Raw genomic sequence first — 22,061 nt, 5'->3', positions numbered from 1 at the left:
TCCAATTTATCTTACAGTCCTCATAAATGCCTGAGATTTATTGTGCAGTCATTTAAATTCTATACTTTTCAGGCTTTAATCTCATATTAAAAAGGTTATAAATGTGAACAAAAAGGACTTTATTTCCAAATATATGAAGATATAAAGATTTTTTTTCTTTCTGTTTTTAGCAGTCTCCCAGTGCTCACAGGGAGAATAAAATACATCTTTTGTGGAAAATTTTTGTCATATACAATACTGGGAAAATAATGTTAAATAGCAAGCATAGGGCTTATTTGTGTGAAGGCACAATATATAAACTCTCTCTGTTTATGTTGTTAATAGCTAGCATTTGCTTTGAATAAAGTCATAAAGAGTCAGAAGAGACAATTACTCAAGCTTTTGAAAATAGTACTGGTATGCAAAATCTTTAAAGCTGTTTTTTTTTAAGTTAAAACCGGTTACTCAAGTGGTCATATAGGTACAATTCACCTAGAGAAGTTCCAAATATTTCATTCAGTAGCAAAATTGAAGTAGTGAGTCTAGTCAAAAGTATGAAGAAAACTTTTTAAACTCTAGATCTTTCATTAACATTTTATTCAAGGTTGGAAAAAACTATTTGGCATCGATGGTCATTATGACCTGCCATTCAGTTCCCAGAAAAATACCAATGCAAATAACATCTTAATGACAGTTTGGCAGAGAAAAAGGAACAGAAGAACATAAGCTGAGCTGACTTATTACCTTTCAACAACACTAAAAGTGTATTGATGAAGAATTGTGTCGATTTGGGATTTTATGGTTCTCTGTTTCAATTTATTTATAAGATGGTTTAGGACATGTAGATATCATTTTCTGTTTTGTTTTATTTTCCTTCAAACCTAAATTGCATTGTCTATTTTAGGAGAAACATAACTTTAACATAACTTTTGTTTCTGTCAGATATTTTAGTAAAGATATTACAAAATATTTGCTGAAGTAAACACAAATTAATCCTATACATCAGCAGAAAAATCAATCACATTTGAAACAGACTACTTGTTTTGATTTTACTAAGACTATTATTAGGAAGAATTTATGGTAATTTTCAATGCTAGATTTTATAATCAATTATTTTAACAATGATTGAGGGGCTATTACACAAATTGTGGAATATGACATTTATATTTTGAAGCTGAAATCCCTACCTGCAAAAGTAACAGGTAAGGTGGCATGTGGGGTAACAGGTAAGAAAAACCTTCTCATTAATTTGGTCACATGCAAGAAAAGAAGTTTTAAAATTATATAAGAAAATAATACTCGTAAGCAATGTAAATAAAAAAATAAAACTCGTAAGCATTGAAAATATTTAGAGCAAACACTAGCTAATAAAACAAGGGCAACACAGGCAAGAATAGACTAATAAAAGGTTGAACTGCTCACCCCAGAAGGTGATATTCTACAAAATTCTTAGAGAACACTTTCTTTGTCAACTCTTTTTTATCAATCCCTTTGATTAATTTACAGAGCAAGTTTTTGTCAAGCTTGAAAAACTTGGAAATTAAACTTAATTGTTACAAAAGATCAGATTAGAGACACTGATTGTCACTTTGCTTTGGCAATCTTTCAGTAACAGAATATTAATTAATATTGTATGAGCTAGTGTCTTGACAAAGCAAAATGATAATAACCTTTCCAATACATATCAGATAATTTCTCTTTTTTGGTTCAGTTTTTGTCTTATGATCCAGAGAAGCATCAAGTGCTTGGATCAAATTTTCATGCATGCTATATTTATGTAGGATCTCAATCCATCTGAATATACAAGTTGGATTGGCAGATACAATGACAATATATTGCTTCAGAAAATCTGTGAATACAAAATCAGTTATATAATTTTAATATCTTTAAACATTTTGTCACTTGTGTTCAAGACTTAGCCTTCATAATGGAACTTTTTTCCATAAAAACTAAAGAACTAAAGAAATAAGGCTGTAGATGCACAGAAATAATAATTTGTAAATTTGAGTATTCCTTTATAATCCAATTCTTTGCTGTAATTTTTTCAGCTGAAAGTAAGGATTTATTCTATTATAATATATTTCCATAGAATGAGCTTCATGTACATACAGCAAGATAAAACCATTGTTAAAATATCTTTAATATTGGAACATTATATATTAATGGCTCACAGATTAAACATTATGTCAGTTAAATAGATTAATTATTAAAGAGAAAATATGTTCTCTTTCGTCTGATTTTTTTTAATGTCTCAGTATTATATTTGTTCTTTCCAAACCTTTGTTCTTACAAATGCTGTTCATTTATTCAGAACAGTTTGTTTGCAAATTGATTTAATGATGATATTTTTAAGCATTTTGTAGAGCATGCCTACTAGTACATAGGCGTATATCCACACATTTGTTCTTTCACCTCCTTATCTATTGCCTAAATTAAGTAGATAAGATATTATGAAAAAAGATGGGCAAATGGATCATTTAAAAAGAGTTAATATGGCTAATTAAAATCAGGCTTAAAATACCAATTTATTCAAAATTTATAATAATGTCTTAATTTTTTATCTGGTTTATTAACAAAACTGGAGGATTATCTTTTGGAGGAAGTGCAAACCACAACTGCATGTGCTGTTTGAAATATATTGCATGGTATTTGGATTTGTAAATAAATACAAATATAAAAGAAAGCTGACCAGAGTGGAATGTGGGTTGCAATGCATCGTTGCTCAGTTGGTCAGAGCATTGTGCTAATAACAAATATCACCAAGGTTGTGGGTTCCATCCCCATATGGCCATTCACTTAAGAGTTGGGCTTGATGATCGTTGTGGATGCCTTTCAATTCAGAATATTCTGTGATCTGTGATTTAGAGAATGGGGAACTTGGTCTTATAAACTGTGAACATGTAGAGGAACAGTGGCCACATTTTTCCAGTAGATTTATTAGATTGATTAAAGGGACACCAAAGCAATCTTTTTTAAAAATGCATAACTCAAACAAAATCCTATTTGCTCTAGAGAGAATATGAACTCTCACCTTTTGACAGCGCAGAAGTTTACTCCAGGGCCACTGGAATAACAGGCCAGCAGTAGCATAGGACAGGAAACTTTCAATGTGACTGAAAACCCTGGCTACAAAACACAGTTGGCATGGGGCTGGATTGCTGTCAAAGCTGCCAATCATCTCAAAAATTCAGTTTTATATGGCAGACAGAGATACATACACATACACACTCACACACATATGCCCATTTTTGAGATATCCAAATAATGTAATGTAGTGTACAAATCAATGCCAAAGCAGTTGAAAACACTAATGAACACAGCAGTTGCTTCCTTAGCTGCAGCTGAGGAATTAGCTGGTAAGAGCACTGCTCTCACAGGCAGCCATGGCTGTTGGGGGCAGCTCTGCAACAGCAGTGCTACATTGCCAAGAGCTACCCCAGAAAGGCTGTGGAAAAGGAAGCAACAGATTAAAGGCAAAGAAGCAAATACAGAAACAATCTCTTTGTGGTCCCTGCAGTGCTTGAAGGGTATTTGATCAAGTATCAAAAGAGGAAGAAGTTCTAAAAGGGTGCTGTGCCCTTACAGGCTGCCACTTCTGGTGGAACAAACCCCCCACAAGACTTTCTTGTGGAACAGTAGTAATATTTATCCTGCTTCCCATGCTTCTGCCTAATCTCTCATTAATGACTGCAATGGCCAAACAAACTCTTTCTTTTTGTTTGAATGCATTTCAAGGAGAGCGAGGTGTGTGATCTGACAGCAATTTTATCGTGTTTCAGTTTTCTGCAAAGATTTTTATTCCCCTCTATTTTGCAGATTTCTTTATAGTGGGCATTTTTTGCTGAAAGTGTTTTTGTATTCATTTTATTTGCATTGTGGGAGTAGCAAGCATGAACTGAATTGTGTCCATTGCTGGGAAAGGCAAGTCTTAGATCTGAGATGCAGAGCCTTACTATGATGCAGCTATAGAAGTATGTTTTAATATGCATATAGCTGTATCAGATTTTAAGTAAAACTTCTTCACCTAGACTTACGATACAAATTAATAATCTTTATAAAATTACATTTTAGAGAAAATTTAATTATGCTCTGATATTCTTTTGTTCCTAATTCTTACCCTTCTACCTCTTAGTCCATCAATGTACCTGAAAGCTCCTGGCAAGTGATGCAGGACCTGGTCTCCAAATCTCAATTGCCCTATTATCCACTGCTTTGTCCTGGGCCCTCTTCCCCTTCCTCTTCTTTATATTATAAATACTTCAGGGGATGGAGCATCCTTTATTTATGTTTGTACAGTGCTATGTAAATATAAAGTGCTATAAGTATATGTTGGTTTTAAATATTTATATTCTACTCATAAAATTCAATGCAGTCAGCAAAATACTGAAGTAGAGGTTCAAAAATTCCCTAAATGCCTCTCTCACAAGCACCTCCAGAAGGACCTTTTTTATCTTTGACAAAGAGGTAGATGGAATAATTTAAATATTTAATAGATTTTTACTTTACAGGTTGCCATGTTTTTCTATAAATAAATCATTTTTGAGAATAAAATATTAAGGTGTGCTTTGTTTATATGAAAGTACCTTTATATCTACTGCATCTACACTGTTCACTAGCATTGACACCCAAAAATAGTGAACTCCACCTGTTTCTTCAAATCTCTTATGGTTTTTTTTTAATATATTTTTATTCTATATTTTATATAATGTTTTATGTAGTTGTGACTCCTGGGAACATCTAATGCTTATGGTGAATAGAAATATAGTGCAGCCATTTTGAGTACTTCTAAGTCAATCTGAGGGAATTCTAGTTTTGTGTCTACACTTCCTAGGCAACAAAATAAACATGAATAATTTTAGAGATTTTTCAATTTCCCAAAGAGTTCACCATTGTTCAGTGATTTGTAATAAAATACTAGATTCCCATTCTGTTCTAAATCAAATCAGAAATTTTCCACAGACTTTGAAGAGATGGGAGCCAGTATTGTAAAGCTCAACCACAAACAAAAAATCCCTATATTTTGAGAAAACCTCTGCTGATTGAGGACCTAATTGACAAAACCTTTGGACACTGAATGTGGAGTCTGGGAATCTGGAATCACAACCTCAAGACATCTTGCCCGACATATGCTTAAACTTTTTAAAACCATTACTGATTTTGACATCCTAGTTCCTAAGGGGTTTAAATTTCTTCCTCTAAAAATACCAGAAATGTTCAGTCAAATCTCCTAACAGATTAACTGTTATCTCCTATTTTACTTCCACTAGGATATACCAAATAAACAACTTTATGCTTTCCTTATCTAAGCAGAGAATGCACATATACTCTGCTCTGAGGTTCAAGTACCTTCAAAATATTCTGTAAGAATTAACCTTAAGCTTTTGCCATTTCAGTGGCATCAATTCATCAGAGTATGAGAATGATCCTGTAGGAGGAGACCCAAACAAATTTTTAGGTCAACTATGACAAATATTTTTTGCATACAGGTAACTAATAAGTCTGTTTGTTTTCTTCTTAGGGCACATTGAATCCCTACTGTGTGCTGTGGGATGATTCAAGAATGTAAGTGACAGATTTTTGCTTCTATTGCTACAGCTCAAATATTACAAAGTACCTAACAATATTTAAATAGTTGGTCAGTAAACGGGTTGATACAAGGACAGAGAAAGTGAACCTTTGACAGACTGGAAGTACTGAATTCTCCAGTCACTTGGCTTCCTTTATGCAGATATAGAATCTGAAATATTGCAATATCTCACCAGAAAGAGACTACTTACATAGTAATTTTAATTTGCTTTTTCAAGGTTAAAATTAGAATGGCTAAGGACTGTAGTTCCTTCATGGTAGTTGCTGGGCAACAGGCAAGTGGGTAAACGATGAGACAAATAACTAAGGAAGACTCACATTTCTGTTACTGCAGGGAGAAATGCAATTTTCAAGTGTGATCCCCACAGCAATCTTCATTTTAGTAGGCTCAAATTTTCATTTAAGTTCATTAAAATAATAGCTGTATACTAAGCAGTGAAATCTTACTATTAGTCTTCTACATTTTTTAGTCGATAAAATTGTTTCCCTTCTATAGCAAAAAATAAATATCTGTTTCCCTTCTATAGCAAAAAATAAAATGTTGCTCTAAGAAAGCAAACTGGTAAAATCCAGTTGTGGTTTAAAATTGATCCCAGGTTTGTGCAGTTGTAATTTGCTGCATTAATCTTTCACAGTAAATTTCCCATTAAGGTCAAGGTGAACTTTGCATCGATGCAGATTGTTTCAAGAAGGATCCCTATATGGTTGCCAGGTTATTGTTTTTTTAAAGGCGATGTTGTACTTCTTATCCAGGTATATTGTATATGTCTTATAATACAGACTTATCTAAAGTGTTAGAATTGCATGATTTTTGTGATTTTGTGAGTGTTTTTATCCTTGAGTTGGATTTACACCAGCACACTGATGGCTGAGAAACAGCATTATGGTACAGAAATGTGAAACTTTGGACATGATTCTAGAAATCTTTCCAAATACAAGTAGTACCATGGTCTGTGCCTCTGCAAAGAATCATAATTTGCCAGTAACATCATGGTATTCCATTTCTATTAAATCTGTAGAATGAAGTACATACTTCCTAATATGCATTATTAGGAGCACATAAAATGCAAAAGATTTGGACCACATTCTTTGTTTTCTCTTCACAGTATTTTGCTTATACAGGTGTGATACAGTGCTTTGTTTATAATTTTTCATATGGGTTACTTTCAGTACTGTGTATTTAGAGCACATGCTCTGATTTCACTGTTCCAGTCCAGAATATCAAAGGCACATTTGAGTGTAATTAGACTGCTAAAAAAAAAAACTCCAACACCATGCTGCATATTTAACAATGTGATTAAAATATTTTATTCACGTATTTGGGAGGAATGTGTGAAGTAGTTGCAAACAAATGCATTTTGTACTTGCCGCTTGTTTTGTATTTCTCTTAGTATTTTTTATGAAGTTCAGTGCTACATATATGTACTACTTTCAATATGATTTGGAATCTAGATTGAAAAGTAAACTGGTGAAACATCTAAAATTTACATAAAGCTTACATAAAATTGTCTGAGGTTTTGAAGGAGAAACATGTGCTTTTGGGTTCTGAAGGATATAGTTTCTAGGCATATTATTTAATACTAGATATTAAACATGTTAGAAAATATGAAGACTGGGGGTGTTCTTGGAGATTTGTCTTTTTTTTTAAGTGATATGAGCCCTGAAATATGCCCAATAAGATGTGATGCAGCAAGGTCTGCATGTACACCAGTGTCACTTCTTTTGAAAATGTATGTGTGATATTTTTTGAGAATGTGACATTATCTCTTATCAGAATGTGCAAGAGCAAGAGCAAATTTCTACTTTTTTCATCCATTCCTTTGGAGAATATCTCTTAGCTTATTCAAAATATATTTTTGTCATTTTTATTATTTTGTTTCTTTTTTCATTTGGACCATTTTATTTGTATTTGTATTTGGTTAGGAATATTTCAGAATTTGTACTTTGACAGTGTGAGCTTTTAAATTATGAAAGTTCTGCAATGCTGAGTCAATTTCTATCATTTATAAATCTAAACAAATAAATATGTAGAGGACTATACAATTAGTTAGGTGCTCATGATTATGTTGGGTTCTTGGTGGATTGGTTTTCTTTTATTTTTCTACTTTTTCTAAGTCTCAAGAATTACTTATCTTCACCAACAGGCAACTGGATTTGATGGATTAATAGCCTAATTTACGTTGCAAATCTTAGAGAGCTGTGATGTACTCATGTCCTTCCAAACGGGATAAGGTTTGCATAACCAGGACTTGGCAAGCATTTTGGAATAAACCCAACAAAAAGTAGTCTGCTTTAGCTGAGGGTGCTTAGCTAATCAATACTCTGTCATGAGTCAGGTGCTTTAAATTAAGTGGTTTTCAGATGAAAACTGTGTTTTCCTTTATCATTGGTATCTATCCAGCAGCAACCTCTAATGGGTTTTTCCACCTTTTTAGCCACTTCTCCCACACCTTTATCTGCATTGGAAATTCACATTTGGTAAATTATATTCCTTCCACTGATCTTGTCAGTTTAATACTTCTCCAGCAGCAAGGAAGGCTTTATCTACCTGGATTTGGACATGATTTCAGGAGATTGAATAATGATTACAGTTCTCTAACTTCCATCCTTGAAGAAAGTTCTGGATCTCTGAGATGTTTAATCACACCAGATCATCAAACTTATTCTACTACCATTGGTATCTGTGACAATTTTGTCATCCTAACTTCGGTAAAAGTAGTTTTCATCCATTCTTTCTATGAGATTTGGTGATTCTTCCCTCTGATTATGTTTTCCAAGAATTCCCATTTATCAAGCTGACAGCCTTGTGCCCTTCTGTAGGCATCTAGTCAAATGTGTGTACAATATTGGGACAGTGGAACTCAAGAATAAAATAATAAAATAATATGTCATGTATTAAACTCAATCCAATAATGCAACATTTTATTTCAGTTTATTATCCCAAAATATAGAGCATATCTCTCTGTGATGATTGAAACCAGGCTTTTTTATAATTTCTAGTGCTTCCTTTGATACTTCCAGCTTCCCTATACAAAGCTGGTAGCATCACTTGTGTGTAAGTGGTGATTTTTCCCCCTCAGAAATGAGTAATAACTTCACCTACTCATTTCAGAAAATGTATTCAAATGTTGCCTTCAGTAAAATCTCAGGATCTTGAATGCTTCTCCATCTAGTTCATAGGAAAATTCTTGGAATATTTTTACTTAACATTCTAAGGAGAAACAATTCAGTTTCTTAAACCAATCAACCAAAAAAAAGAAACAGAAAGAGTTGTGTCTTTTCTTTTTGCATTATCTAGCATGAGCAAACAATCCCCACTCTCAGGAACTGTTTATGATCCATTAGTTCAAGAGTCTCAGTCCACAAAGAGAAGGAAAAGGAAGGAGTTGGTCAGGTACTAGCACTGCAGAAGTGATTTTAATGATTTTAAGATGAAACAAAACTTGAAAGCTTTTCTTTGTCCTTCCTAGCTTTCTGGAAAGGAAAACAAGAAAGAATAGGGAGGCAGCAAAAACAGTCTCAACCTACAGTTGGGTCACCTGTCCTGGCTGTGTCTCCTCCCAGCCTCCCAAACACTCCCAGCCTCCTCGCCAGCATGGCAGCACAAAAAGCAGAAAACACGTTGGCTCTGTGTAAGCCCTGCTCAGCAGTAACAAAAACATCTCTATATTAGCAACCCTGTGTTCAGCACAAATCCAAAACATAACTCCATAGTAGCCACTGTGAAGACAATCAATTCTATCTGAGGCAAAAGGAGCACAATGGATCTCTAGCATCTATGAAAGTTTGGCCTGACCAAATCAGTTATTTGTCTTAGAGGACCCGGCCCCTGGAATCTTGAACCAGGTGCAGAATTCAAAACACAGTAGGAGGCTGTAAAGGTGCCACAATACTGAATGTGGGAAGTACCTCCCTCACATGCAACCCTCAGCTATCACCACTGCAGTGAGGGCCGGGAAGGTGGGGTAGATGTGTTGGGGCACAGAGTGGAAGTGATATCTCATATGGCAGTTTCTAGAGTCACCAACTGAGTAGCAAAATAGTGCAGCTGGTGTTTGTTCTTTTAGAAACGTGTTGGACATAATGTGGGCACGTGTGCTCTCCACAGGACAGTCAGCTGTTGCTGATGTGCTCCACATCTGTATGCAGTGCAGCACAACGTCTCACAGCACTGGGTAAGGAAAGGGCTTTAGTATTCTGAAGGTCTCTCTGCCAGTTGCTGCAGAAGGGTGTTATAGCAGTATGGCAGCATTTTATTTGACCATATGTGTGCTCATAATAGCTTGTGCCTGCTGACTATACAGTTGGAAGAAGTACAATGCAATTAGCTGAAATTTTTAATATTGCAAGAATTTTGACCTGGTTCAGTTTCAGATTAGGACAAGTAGTACATCTGCTCTATTTTTTTTCCATATTGCTATGCAAGTTTCCATGGGCAGGGGCTTAGATTTTCTACCCTTAAACTATATGAAAGTATGAATACCCATATATGCAAAATGACAAAATGCATACATTTATATAACTTTTTGATTACACTCTAGACATATTTTAGCATCCTCCATTAAAGAGGGTTAAAAAAAGTTTACAATTACTTTTTTTTTAGTTATCCCCTACAGCTTTTAATTTTTTTTTCTCCCGTTGTCCCTGGATACAAGTTTGGAGAAATAGTCCAATAAATGAGAGTCTACCAGCTAATTTTCTGCAACTCAGCTTTTCAATGTAAACTTGTATGCACACCAACAAACAACTTATGCATTTTGTTGCCTGGTGGTAAAATTTACAGCGAACACCAATCTGCTATGTCTCCCTCCTCTCCACTTTGATTTTTAAAACTAGCTCAATGGACCACTAAAGGTTTAGGCTTTTTTTTTTTTTGTCCTAGCCTTTAAACCTTTGAAAATAGGTTTGACAACTCTTAATAACTTTTTTCAAAATGTGTCAAACTAATCATCAAATCATTAGAATATCTTAAGTCAGAATTTTCTTCTGAAAATATTAATAGCAACCTCTTTCCTCTCCTTACTTTATGTTAGTTCACAGTCATATTGCTTTTGTCCCCAGAAAGATTGAGGAAGTTGAATGACAGTAACTATAGTTTGGCAGTACATGCCAGATAGAGCTTTGCTTCTTCCACTGACTACAGTCAGTCTTGTTGGTCCAGCTTTACAGTCAGACTTTACTCCTGGCACATTTTTCAAGGCAGAAAATTCTCTTTCTATGTTAGTTTCTATGCATATGTCCATTAATGAAGTTGAAAGATAAATGCCTCCTGGAACTCCTGTTTTTCTGAAGAACTTTCCATACTGGAACCTGTGTAACAGCACACTGCATGTTGTATCCCTGATAGTCCTGCATAAAGACTTGGAAGACTTTACAGAATCGTGTTCTTTTTCATTAAAACAGTATGACATGAAAAACCTGATCCAAACTCCTTTGCAGACAACCAAAAGGCTTTGACTGATTTGAATCAGATCAGATCAAGTGGAGAACCATGCAAGCCATGTAAGACCTATATTTAAAAACTTTTAAATTCACAAACTGCTAAGATTATACTGTAATGTAGAACATTAATTCTGAAATATTGCACAATATAAATGGAGGTTCTTTATGTTGAAAAAGAGTCAGATCAAAATTTTCTTTGCTTAAGTCACACAAAATGAATCAGTATATATGGGAGGAATTTATAATTTAGTACTTTTTTTATAACACTGCTCTTCACTAACACCTACACGGCCATGAACAGAGCTTACACGGTGTACTGAGACTTATAACAAAAAAAAAAGAAATCAAATTAATTCCTGATAATAAGTTCACTTTTTAATTCTTACAGGGTGATTAATCAACTCCATTTGTTGAGAATTCAATTGCTATTTATTGCTGTTATGTAAATGTAGATTTTTCACAAACTAAAAATAGTGTTTTCTTGTAATATCAGGCAATTTAAATTCTGGACTGTAACTAAAAAGAACCAGTGATTGTATCTTCCTAATCAAATTTAGAAATTATAATTGGACTTTTGACAGATTCTTAGTGTATAATGAGGACAAAAGATAATTGAGTAGTTTAAATAAACTTCACTACAGGAAAAAATCAGCCGTAATTTGGTTTTGTATCTAGGTTTCCAGAAAAATTCATGTATCTTACTAGGTCAAATAAAATTCAGTTGTTTTTTTCTTAATGAAACTTCACCAAGAAATGCAAAAAACAGGATCTGGAGATCCACCATGGCGCTGGCCTTGGGCTGACTTGTAGAAGGAAACGTGTACCAAATAGCACAGCTTTCAAAAGTACAAAATAGCACAATTGAAACTGCAAAAGTTTAGCAGCCTTTCTTATTTATGTCATGTACCTCTTAAAAGTTTTTACACTTGCAAATTTAAAAGCAATTTAACACAGAGGTTCATACCATTCTCCCTGGTTTACATCTAGGGGAAACTAGAGCATGATGAAAGCAAAGCTGTTCATCCAAGTTCACTCATGGTAGAGTTCCAAATTCCTGAGTCCTATGTGACAATGTTTCCCACCTCTTCTCAAAGCCAATATCATTCTCCTGCCATGAAGCAGATCTCTGAAGTTTGAATAGTTTTATAATGATATTTCTCTTTTTTTTTTTTTTCTCTCATTCATTCTGATGATCTCAGGACTGTGGTCTGTTTTGGAGAATTTAGCTCTGTTTATCCAACAGAAGTAATGCAGAAGCACTAAAGGTCCTTGTATTATACCATCATTAAATAAAAATAAAACCTACTTATGCCACCAAAGAAGTTGAATAATCTGGGGAATATTTGCTTGTCCATGTGAGAAGAGCTGTGCACCTATTCCTTTGAAAATAGGGGTACAGATCATGTGCATAAAATTGCTTGTAAGTAAATAATATTATTTGTTACTTTTAAATTTATTTGCAGTCAGTACAAAAAAAAAAAAAACGCCCAACAAAACAGAACTACAACTGGTATAAATATAGGTAGTTGTAGAATTATGATAAGGAAAATATAATACAATACCATACAATGTAATTTTTTAACACTTGCAGAGTGTAGGTTTGCTTGTCTTTACTTGAAAATGTGTATATCTAATTCTCCTGAATTACTAAGTAATCCCTCTGGTGAATCAAACATCATGTAATTCATTGAAGTCTGGTCTGTCTTACAACAAGTGATTCTTGGCAAAATGACCTTAAATAAATATTTGAAAGTATGTTTTAAAATTCATCTTAGAGGTCATCTTCCAACTCTATCAGTTGTTCTTGAATTGTCAACATTGAAATTTTATCTCTGACTGATAAAACTGTAAAAACTACATCAAAACCAGTCAAACACATGTCCACTGTAAGTCTGCCATATGTTACCAATCTCTATCACAAATATACATGTTCTAATGCTGTATCAGCATCTCACTGACCTCTCACGTGTCTTTACACATAATTAATCTTTTGCTGAATCTCTGAGCCAAAGTTGAGTAAGATGAGCAGATTCAGTTAAATCTCTTCCTGGACCAGTCACTAGAGGGAAGCAAAGACCTTCACGTGCCTGTTCATGACGTCAATCAATGTGTATGTCCTCACTGACAAAATCTGGTCAGTATTCAATCTAAAAATTTTAAAAAGGCTTATTTGGTAAAAAATAACTCTTTCAAAAAAAAAATTCTGTGTGGGTTATTTCCAGAGGCCATTGTCGTTAAAATATAGAGCTTTTTGTGAGTCATGTTTTCAGAATTTGAATCTAGACACAAAATTCAGTGTAGAGTGGATAAAGAAGACAGGTTTAAGATTTTCAGGCTTTGAAGTGTCCCAATATTCAGAAAAATACATTGAAAGATTAGTAAAGTAGTAGCTATGCACTTGCATCATGTTACAAAATCTAAGATAAAGTACAGTGTTTTCTTGATATCTTTTTGTTGATTCTCCCTTAGTCATCCATGCTTCCATTCCAATTTTTTTTCCTTTTGTAAATCTCATCCTGTATAACCAATTCTTCAGTATATACCAGATAACAGGTCAAAAGAACATCAAGTCATTAAATAAGACTACATCATGTACTCTGTCTCAGCACAGAGAAAGCATAACAGGTGTATCTATCAACTCATATTTATCTTACTATTTATGACAGATTATACATGGAGGAGGTTTACCATATACTATATTTTTACTGTAGTTAATTCAATCCAGTTCTACTTAGTGAGGATGCAACTCAATTTACCATTCTCTCCCATAAGCTAGGCTGGTTTAATTCCTTTAAAACAGAAACATTTGAGGGAAATGTTGCATTTGATAAAGTGGCCTTTGATTAAAGGAATATATCTGATATGAATTGAATTAGCTATAAAACTGAAATGACCAGAAACAAGGATAAAAATAATGTTTGTGGGTTTATCAGTTTGAATTCTAAATTATTTAAAGATTGCAGGGACAATATTTGTACAACTTATCCATTTGAATAGAAGATCTTTTATTAAGCTTAAGCTATGCTGGGTGGCCAGACCTTAATGAGAATAATACAAATGTATATCAGGATTTAAGTGAGTTTAAATGGAAGGTAATATGCTAGATGAAGAGCTCCAAGCAAAGCAATTTCACAGAAAAACCAAAACTGTTGTGTTGAATAGCTGCTAGATTATGACTAAATAGATTTTTAGCTGAAAGCATGGTGTAGTTGTGATGGTTTTTTAATGTTATCATCATCTTCTCTGATAATGTTGAGTAAGAGAAATTTTCTGTATAGCTAGTTAATGAAATGTAATATACATATACATTCAAGTGCATGTGCTGGGAATAATATTCTGCAATCGTGCTATTATTCAAAGTAATGGAGTACATAATATAATTCTAAATTTCACAGGCTGTAGTTATAATTCTTGATGCTACATGTTATCCTAATGATGCAATTTCTAGTGGTTGTCTTTTCTGTTCTATCTACCCATAACTCTGGAAGCAAAACAAAATATCTCTGCATGTAACAAAAACATGCATCAAAATGTCATCATGTGACTGTCAGTTCATGACTTAACATGAATATGATCCTGATGTCAAGTTTACTAATAGATCCTTAGATGGCTCAGGCTTAAAGATGGATTTGGAAAATAGAACTAGAATCACACTGCAGGTATTAACACAAATCCAGGAGTCATTCCATCAACATGAATGGCAATAATTAAGGAATTGCATGTACTGACATGTAGAGCAATAGAGAACTAGAAAAATAATATCACTGCTTATAATGAATCTGATATATTTGTATGCTTAACCTGTAAAGGGTTCATTATTTTGACCAGACTTAAAACCAAATCCTTTAGGTTTATACTTAGTCAGAATTGCTATTTCATTGAAATATAGAGCTATTAAACATCTTTTTAAAATGTTGGTGTGTACTTCTTTGATACCTTCTTTGATACCTACTCAGTTTTAATCTTTATTCACAAAAATAAGCTATGATTTTAATTCATCAAAATAGCTTAAAAGGTAAATATATAAAGTATGAGATAATAACACAAACAAAAATGCTTAAAACAAAAAAGAATTATTTCATTTGCAGAACTTCTGATTGTATTTAGCCAATATAGTGCCGTGCAGCTAGTAGAGAAATTCTGAAAAGAAAGCAAGAGTCAGCAGCATTCAGAAAGCAGTCTAATCTCTTTTTAAGCAGTTTATACTCTAAAAGTTGTAGCATGCACAGGAGAAAGTTGATAGTATCTTTTTCTATGCACATCACATCTTCAGCCCATTCTTCCCCTCCCTCCCACTTTTTCTTGTAAATGGACAGCCAAACATCTGATGTTTTGGGTACACAATTGTGTGTGCTTACGACATACTTCTTCATTCTATGTACATGCAGAGGTTAAAATCCTTGAAGAATAAAGCATGTAAAAATATTTGCCACGACCCCCTCAAGAAGTACAATTAAAAATATTAAACATCCATTTCTTTATTTTATTATACAGCAAAGCATGCTCTGTATACTGCAATGTATATTTATCTGATGGCAGGTTCTACATGCTCTCAATGTAATTTATATTGGAGAACATATACTGATCTTAAATTAGAAAACAAACACCTCTTGTATATTGCCTCTGCTTTGTTGCCAATGCAAGAGAAAAGCAATGCTAAATCTACAAAACCACCTGTTTTTCTCTCTTTGTCTACCTATCTATCTAGCTAGCTAGCTAGCTAGCTAGCTATCTCTTTGTCTATCATGTGTCTGTCATTAATCTTTCTTTACTTACTTTGCCTGTACAGTTGACTGTTAGAATATGTTTTATTTTTGTTTTTTCATCTGAAGCAGACTATTCTACCCTCATATTTTTGTAACTGATTTACACAAGAAAAATGTTATTAGACATGACATTCTTTTCCTCTGAGGTTCTTCTAGTAGATAGAAAAATTTTCATCACAGTCAAGGAAATATATGGATTTCTAAATATCATAGTGAGTTAGTGTTTCAGCCAAAATTGGAGAACAAGGTGCTCTTAGGTCCACAACTATGTGACCTATCCACCAGAATCATCTGTCTTTCTTTGGTCTAGAATATGTCTAGCACCTGTGAAAGGACCCATGTGATTCTCACCTTCCTGCAAAAATAGAAACATCCCTTGTGTGTCATTTTAAGGAGCTATGAAAGACTAGTGTGTAGATGCACAGCTATCTAAGAATGATGATAGAAGATGAAATCCCAGACAAAGACCATCTTAATCTCTGGAAAACATGGAAGTCGCTTGTTCAGACAATTGTGGAGAAGAGCCAGGGAGAACTGGGAGTGAGGTGAGAAGGTGAGAAGGCATTTGCTGACACATTCTGCTGTGAATGGAGTTTCTATGGATGCTGGGCATTCTATTTTAGAGATACCCTTCTGTTACAACCTCTCCGTGCCGCTGCCAACTCAAACTATTATCCAAATGTCATTTTATAACCTATACAACTAATGCTCCTTTTGGTTTGACTAGACCTTTACAGTTTACTTTGATTAATCCAATTGTTTCTGAGAAAATAAATATCACTGAACCAGGGAAAACCCAGGTCAATGTTCTGAGGAAGTGAATAATTTTTTTTGTATTATTTGTGTTTGATTTTGAAGTATAGGTCATCAGTGGTCAACTTTAAAGCTGATGTTTTTAATAATTTCTCTTCTGGATTTCTTTTCTGTTTAGTTTTGTGTAAGAGAAGGTATTTTTTGGATATGTTAATGTGTTTGAATAGGCCTTAAATTTAAGGGTTAATATTAAAGCCTCAATTTAGATACCCTAATTCAAGCATGTAGAACAATTTCAGTATATGTGTACAGAAGATGAGAGAAAATACACCTTCAAAGCAGGGGAAGGCACCAGAAGACTTCTTTAGTAGTATTTTAGTAGTACTTCTTAGTAGGAAATTTAATCAATTACTAACAGCAGAATTGACTACATAATTGAGAAAACACTCAGATGTTTATAGCTGCAAGTGCCGCTGTCATGGGGTACCATATACAGGTAAAGTGTCCTCTAGACCCTATAGACTGTACTGGTGAGATGTCCTTTGACTAAATTTTACATACCTATAGGTACTTCTATTTAGAAGTTTCCATACCAGACTGAATTCTGCACTATATATAAATTTCTACCTCAGCATATGGATTTTAAATTATGTCCTTGGGGTAAACACATACTTAACAAAGAGATAAGGATGACCTTTTGTAAAATAACCCATGGCCAAGGTCTTTGTGGAGTACTAAGGATTCTCACAGCTTTTTCTTTCCAGGAGACAGCCCTGACCATCAGACTACAAATAATGATCTCATAAAGCTGTGTAAAAATAATAAGCATAATGTAAAATATGGAACATATGCTATTGACATTGAACTCACAAGACTAGGTATAGAAGAAAGAGGTTCAGAAATAAATTAACATGTTATGTCATTAGTTTTTAGAGATAGACATTTTCCAACTTTGTAAATTCATTGTTAAGGACATAGTGACAATCAATAACTTTATGAAGGAAACGTCCTCCAAAGGTAACATAGAAAATAGCCATATCTTGTCAGAGGACAGGCAATACATTGGGTAAAGTTAATACTAGAAATATGAAATCAATTTGATAGGCATTTTTGAATAAAATAAAAGTAGAAATGAGTCCTCATAAGGAATAAGACACGCTCTGAAACATAATGTCTAATTTCTAACACATAGTTTGTAGTGAGAATCAGGATATAATAAAATAATGCTTTGCCTTCTCTCCACACTTGGGTAAGATACTAAAAAATGTATATTTGTGATCCTACAAGGTTGATTATGTTCCCAATAGCATTTTTGAGGCATTTTCTGCCCTGTTTACAGACCTATTTATGAAGTGAAAGAACTTTAATGTATTATCAGCCTTCCATCATGTGATCACCGTTAACAAGCAGAGATTACAATAAAGTTGCTTAAGTGGTACACAGTCAATCATTATCATTATAACAGCTGTTAAATGAAATGGTCTGATATTCACCATAGTCTTGCATAACTTTTTGAATGCCACAATTGATATTGAACAAATTATTGTATTACTGAAGTGAGAACAAGCCTAGGATTTCATACATGTGACAACACTTTGGTGGGCATTTTTTCTCCTTTGGTGGGGATTTTTTTTTGTTTTTGTTTTTGTTTTTGTTTTTGAACTGCAACACAACATTTTGTGTGGTTTTAGGTAGTTTTTCAGATTTCTTCTTTTTTTAGATTTTGATTCCTGTCACAATATACCACTAATGACTTTATACAGGCAAAGATTCACTCAGGCAAACATTTCTGGCCATTGCTGTATTTTTCAAGCAGTGAGATGGTCTGACTTTTGTGAAGCAGGAAACCTAGTCTGATTCTGCATTGTGACACAAATTGAGAATACAAACTTCCCATGACTTTTTTAATACCAGTTATAGCTCAATGGTTTTGATTGCCTCTCAAATCATTTCTTAGAGGCCAAAACCTGAGAAATAACCTTGTTAACCTTTCTTAATTAAAGTGTACTCTAAAACATAAAAGCTGTAGCTGAATGGCTGACATCACACTCCCCTTTCCCCTACCCACTGTTATTTTGTCATGTGAATTGAAATTAATTTTATAAGACAGCAGTCACACCTACAAGTAGAACCCATTTAGGTGCAAACATCCTGGTTGCAGGGATTACCTATGTCAGCAAACAGGACTACCTAGCAAGAAAACTGATTAACAATGAAACATGACCAGGTGCATTATAAAAAGCCTTTAATGAGTTGTGTCTTATAAATATTCCAAAACTGGTTTTCTCTACCATGCACTGAGTAATTGCTGTCATGTTTGGAATTTGCTTGCTCTCAGTTCTCACTTAAACTTCGTATTTTAGTCTCTTCTTCAGTATGCTGTACAGGACATAAATTCTGATCATCATTAAATCACTTTTTTATTACATTTTATGCATTCTTTCCAGAAGGATGTGTAAAAATAATGAAATTTTAGTCCAAGGGATATTTTGCCCTTTACAATAATGTAATCAGTGAAACGTGTGGAAACTCCCAGGCAGTTACTTGAGTGGTAAAAGGCAACGAATAACATAAGGATCATATTTCTTTCCAGAGGGAAAAAAGTTCTGGTTAACAAATAATTCAATATTTACTTATTTTGCTCTTGTGCATACAATCAGGTAACTTAGAAATATCTATCTAAAGTTATTTTTACTTTAGCCTATGTGCTTTTTTTCCTCAATCTTCTGGAATAGTGACATATAAAGTAATTTTTTAGTTCTGCAGATAATGTTCCTTGTGTTTTCAACTTGCTTTCCAACTGGGTGAAAATGCTAGACTTTTTTACAAGTACTATGTCAATGATAGTTGCAAGTTTTTTCCATGAACTATGAGAAGAGCAGATTAGCCTCTACTGCTAAATATTATTGAAAAATTGTAAACCAAAACCATAATATAGGAGAATGCTATATAGCAGACATTCCCGTTAGTTATGTAAGTGGGTTCATTACCTTCAGTCTATGTGAGTTTAGTTTGATATCTGCACATTAAATGAACTTGTCTGTCAAATTATTGGCACTGATTGTCTACCTAAATTTAAGCTCCTGCTTTGTTGAACTGAGAGTTCTTTTATCATTTATCTGCTGAAAGAAAACTTCTATAGGTTGTTAAAGGCCACAGTACAACTGTAGCTAAATTTTAAAAGAAAGAAATTAGAACGTTTAATACCAAGTGTACTCCTGTGTTAAAAAGGATTTCTCAGGTAAGAACAGAGATCAGTGATGCCATCCAAAAGTTTAGTAGTTTAAGTAGACATGAGTAGACCCAGTTTATAAAGAGGTAGATTAATTTTTGTTTTTATTATAACTGAGATATGCTTATACAGGAAAAAATAATCTGATAGTAGTCTTACTGAACATCTGACCATTGAAGTCTTCATCTTCTGCTTTAATTGTACACTTCCTTCCTCAATAAAACTCCAGGCAAGACATCTAGATGCCCTTGAACAAAATTTAAATTCCTCAACACATACAGGATAGAATTTAATACACCGTGACCCTTTGTCCAAATAAGGGCAAAAGAAATACAGCACTTTTCTGAAAAGAGTCTGCATCAGAATGGCATCATGAAGTGTCATATCTTATCTCAGTGATTTTCATTTAACTTTGGATGGGTTTATGACTAAAAACAAACAACAGACAAACAGCCAGTTGTCACTATAAAACCTCAGTAAGAGGTCTCTGTTGGTAAAAGAGGTACTGCTGCTGCTAAAATGATACTGATTGTCACCCTTGTCAGTGCCATTTAAAAAGGAAAATAATTTCCACTTTACAAATGAGAAATCTTAAGCCCAAATGTGCTTAACTTCAACAGTAGTGAAACAGTAAGAATTCAGAGGTAGATATTGAACGCATGACTTCTGAGTCCATGTGAACTCTCAGGGGTTCTGTAGTGTCAAATGTACATAAGTCCCTGAAGCAGGATTCCCAAACTTTCCAGAGAAGAGACATCATCATTTAGTTAGTATATTCTGCCTATTTGTCATTTTCTGGCCCTATGAATAATATGTTTATATATTATATATATGCAGACTGCAGCACAATGCAACAGGTTGTAAAAAGAGTGATCTTCAATCCAGAATTTCCAGACCCAGAGTTAAGATGCTTGTGAACTCCTGCTGTCTGATGAAGACCTAATATCCAGGGCTCCCCTCTTTGAAGTAAAAGGTGTTTGGGACAACACTGCTTGTATCTTTCTGGCAGCTTTATTTAAAAGGAAATGAGCCAGTTATCTGTATGACGCTGTTATCTGTGAATGGAAAGTGGTTTCAGGTGTCAATCCCTGTAGGCATTAACTAAGTGGAATTCTTAACATTTCATTTTGCAGTTTTTCTATTGATTCATTTATCTGTGTTTTATTCAAAGCTGCTGCAAATACTGTCCTCAAGCACCTAACTCTCCCTATTCACTATTAAAAGAAATTTAAACTCCTAACTCTCAGGTTAGTAAATTTTATTTTCAGTGCCATGATTACCATGTTATTTAAACACATGGCTCTTTAACGCCTACTCCACAGCAACAGTTTCACTGGGCTAGAATCAGTCCAAATCTGATGCAAATCAAGCATTTTCCTCCTAGGCATTTGGTGCCTTCTAAAAATTGGATTAAACTCAAAGAGATTCTGATGTTTTAGTGCAGTCAGAAATTATTTTCATATATGACTTTCCGATTTCACAGTTTCTCTTGAGACCCACATCTCACCAAAGTATTAGATCAAGACTGATTAAACACATATCCTTATCTGAAATCTACAGGGGGACAATGTTCAAGATCATCTCTAAGCTTGCACAATTGAAGTTGTCTTCCACATGGGACTAGAAATTTTGATATGCTTTGTTACAAATTGAACTAGAAGTATTTAAGTCTTCCATCATATATCCTCAAACCTTCTGGATTCCCCCATATGTGTACAGAGAGATGCAAACTACCAGAGGAATTTTTTTGGTTTATATAGTCTGTTGTTTTCCTATTCTGTGTGGTTTTGAAAGTAAGGAGGAAAACCTTCTCTTTGAGAAGGGAAAATACTAAAACCAAGATTATTATAGTGGTGTTTAATTTGGAAGATTTTTTTTTTCAGTTTTTAGCCTTAGTTGTGTGCATAAAAACAGCAACAAGTATATGTGACTAATGGCAACATTTCAATGTTGGACTTGTGATGAACTGCAAAATAACACTTACCAAGAAGCGTCCCACATTTTGCTATTTCTAGTTTCCTTGATTTTCCCATCCAGTGATCTGTAACATTGATCACAATATTTCGAGTATCACTGCAGATGCCAGCTATCTCCCAAGACATCTAGATGCAAAGGGAAAAATAATAATTATAAACTTTTTCTACACCTACTGCAGTGTGGAGTCGATATATTCTACACTACCTTCAGCTGCTGGTTTGGATACTGGTAGCTGCCTAGTTGTGATAGAAACACCTCAGCACAGGCAGGATAGTTTTCTCTGATTCTGTAAAGTTATTTTGGGAGCCATTATTTTCTGAGAAATA

At 34.1% G+C, this 22,061-nt stretch overlaps 1 protein-coding gene across 3 annotated transcripts in view; it reads left to right on the top strand.

Moving 5' to 3' along the window:
• The window catches only part of ADGRB3 (adhesion G protein-coupled receptor B3), a 442,842-nt gene that overhangs the window by 261,465 nt on the left and 159,316 nt on the right, over positions 1-22,061 (top strand). For all 3 annotated transcript variants that reach the window (XM_031057612.1, XM_014307289.2, XM_031057611.1), the window contains exon 16: positions 5,498-5,541. In XM_031057612.1, coding sequence (XP_030913472.1) covers positions 5,498-5,541 — 44 coding nt within the window. The remainder of the gene's footprint in view (positions 1-5,497; positions 5,542-22,061) is intronic.

This window comes from Geospiza fortis, unplaced genomic scaffold (genome assembly GCF_000277835.1).
Source record: "Geospiza fortis unplaced genomic scaffold, GeoFor_1.0 scaffold264, whole genome shotgun sequence".
Classification (NCBI taxonomy): domain Eukaryota; kingdom Metazoa; phylum Chordata; class Aves; order Passeriformes; family Thraupidae; genus Geospiza; species Geospiza fortis.
Note: the sequence above shows the minus strand (reverse complement) of the source record. Positions and strands in the feature narration are given on the sequence as shown.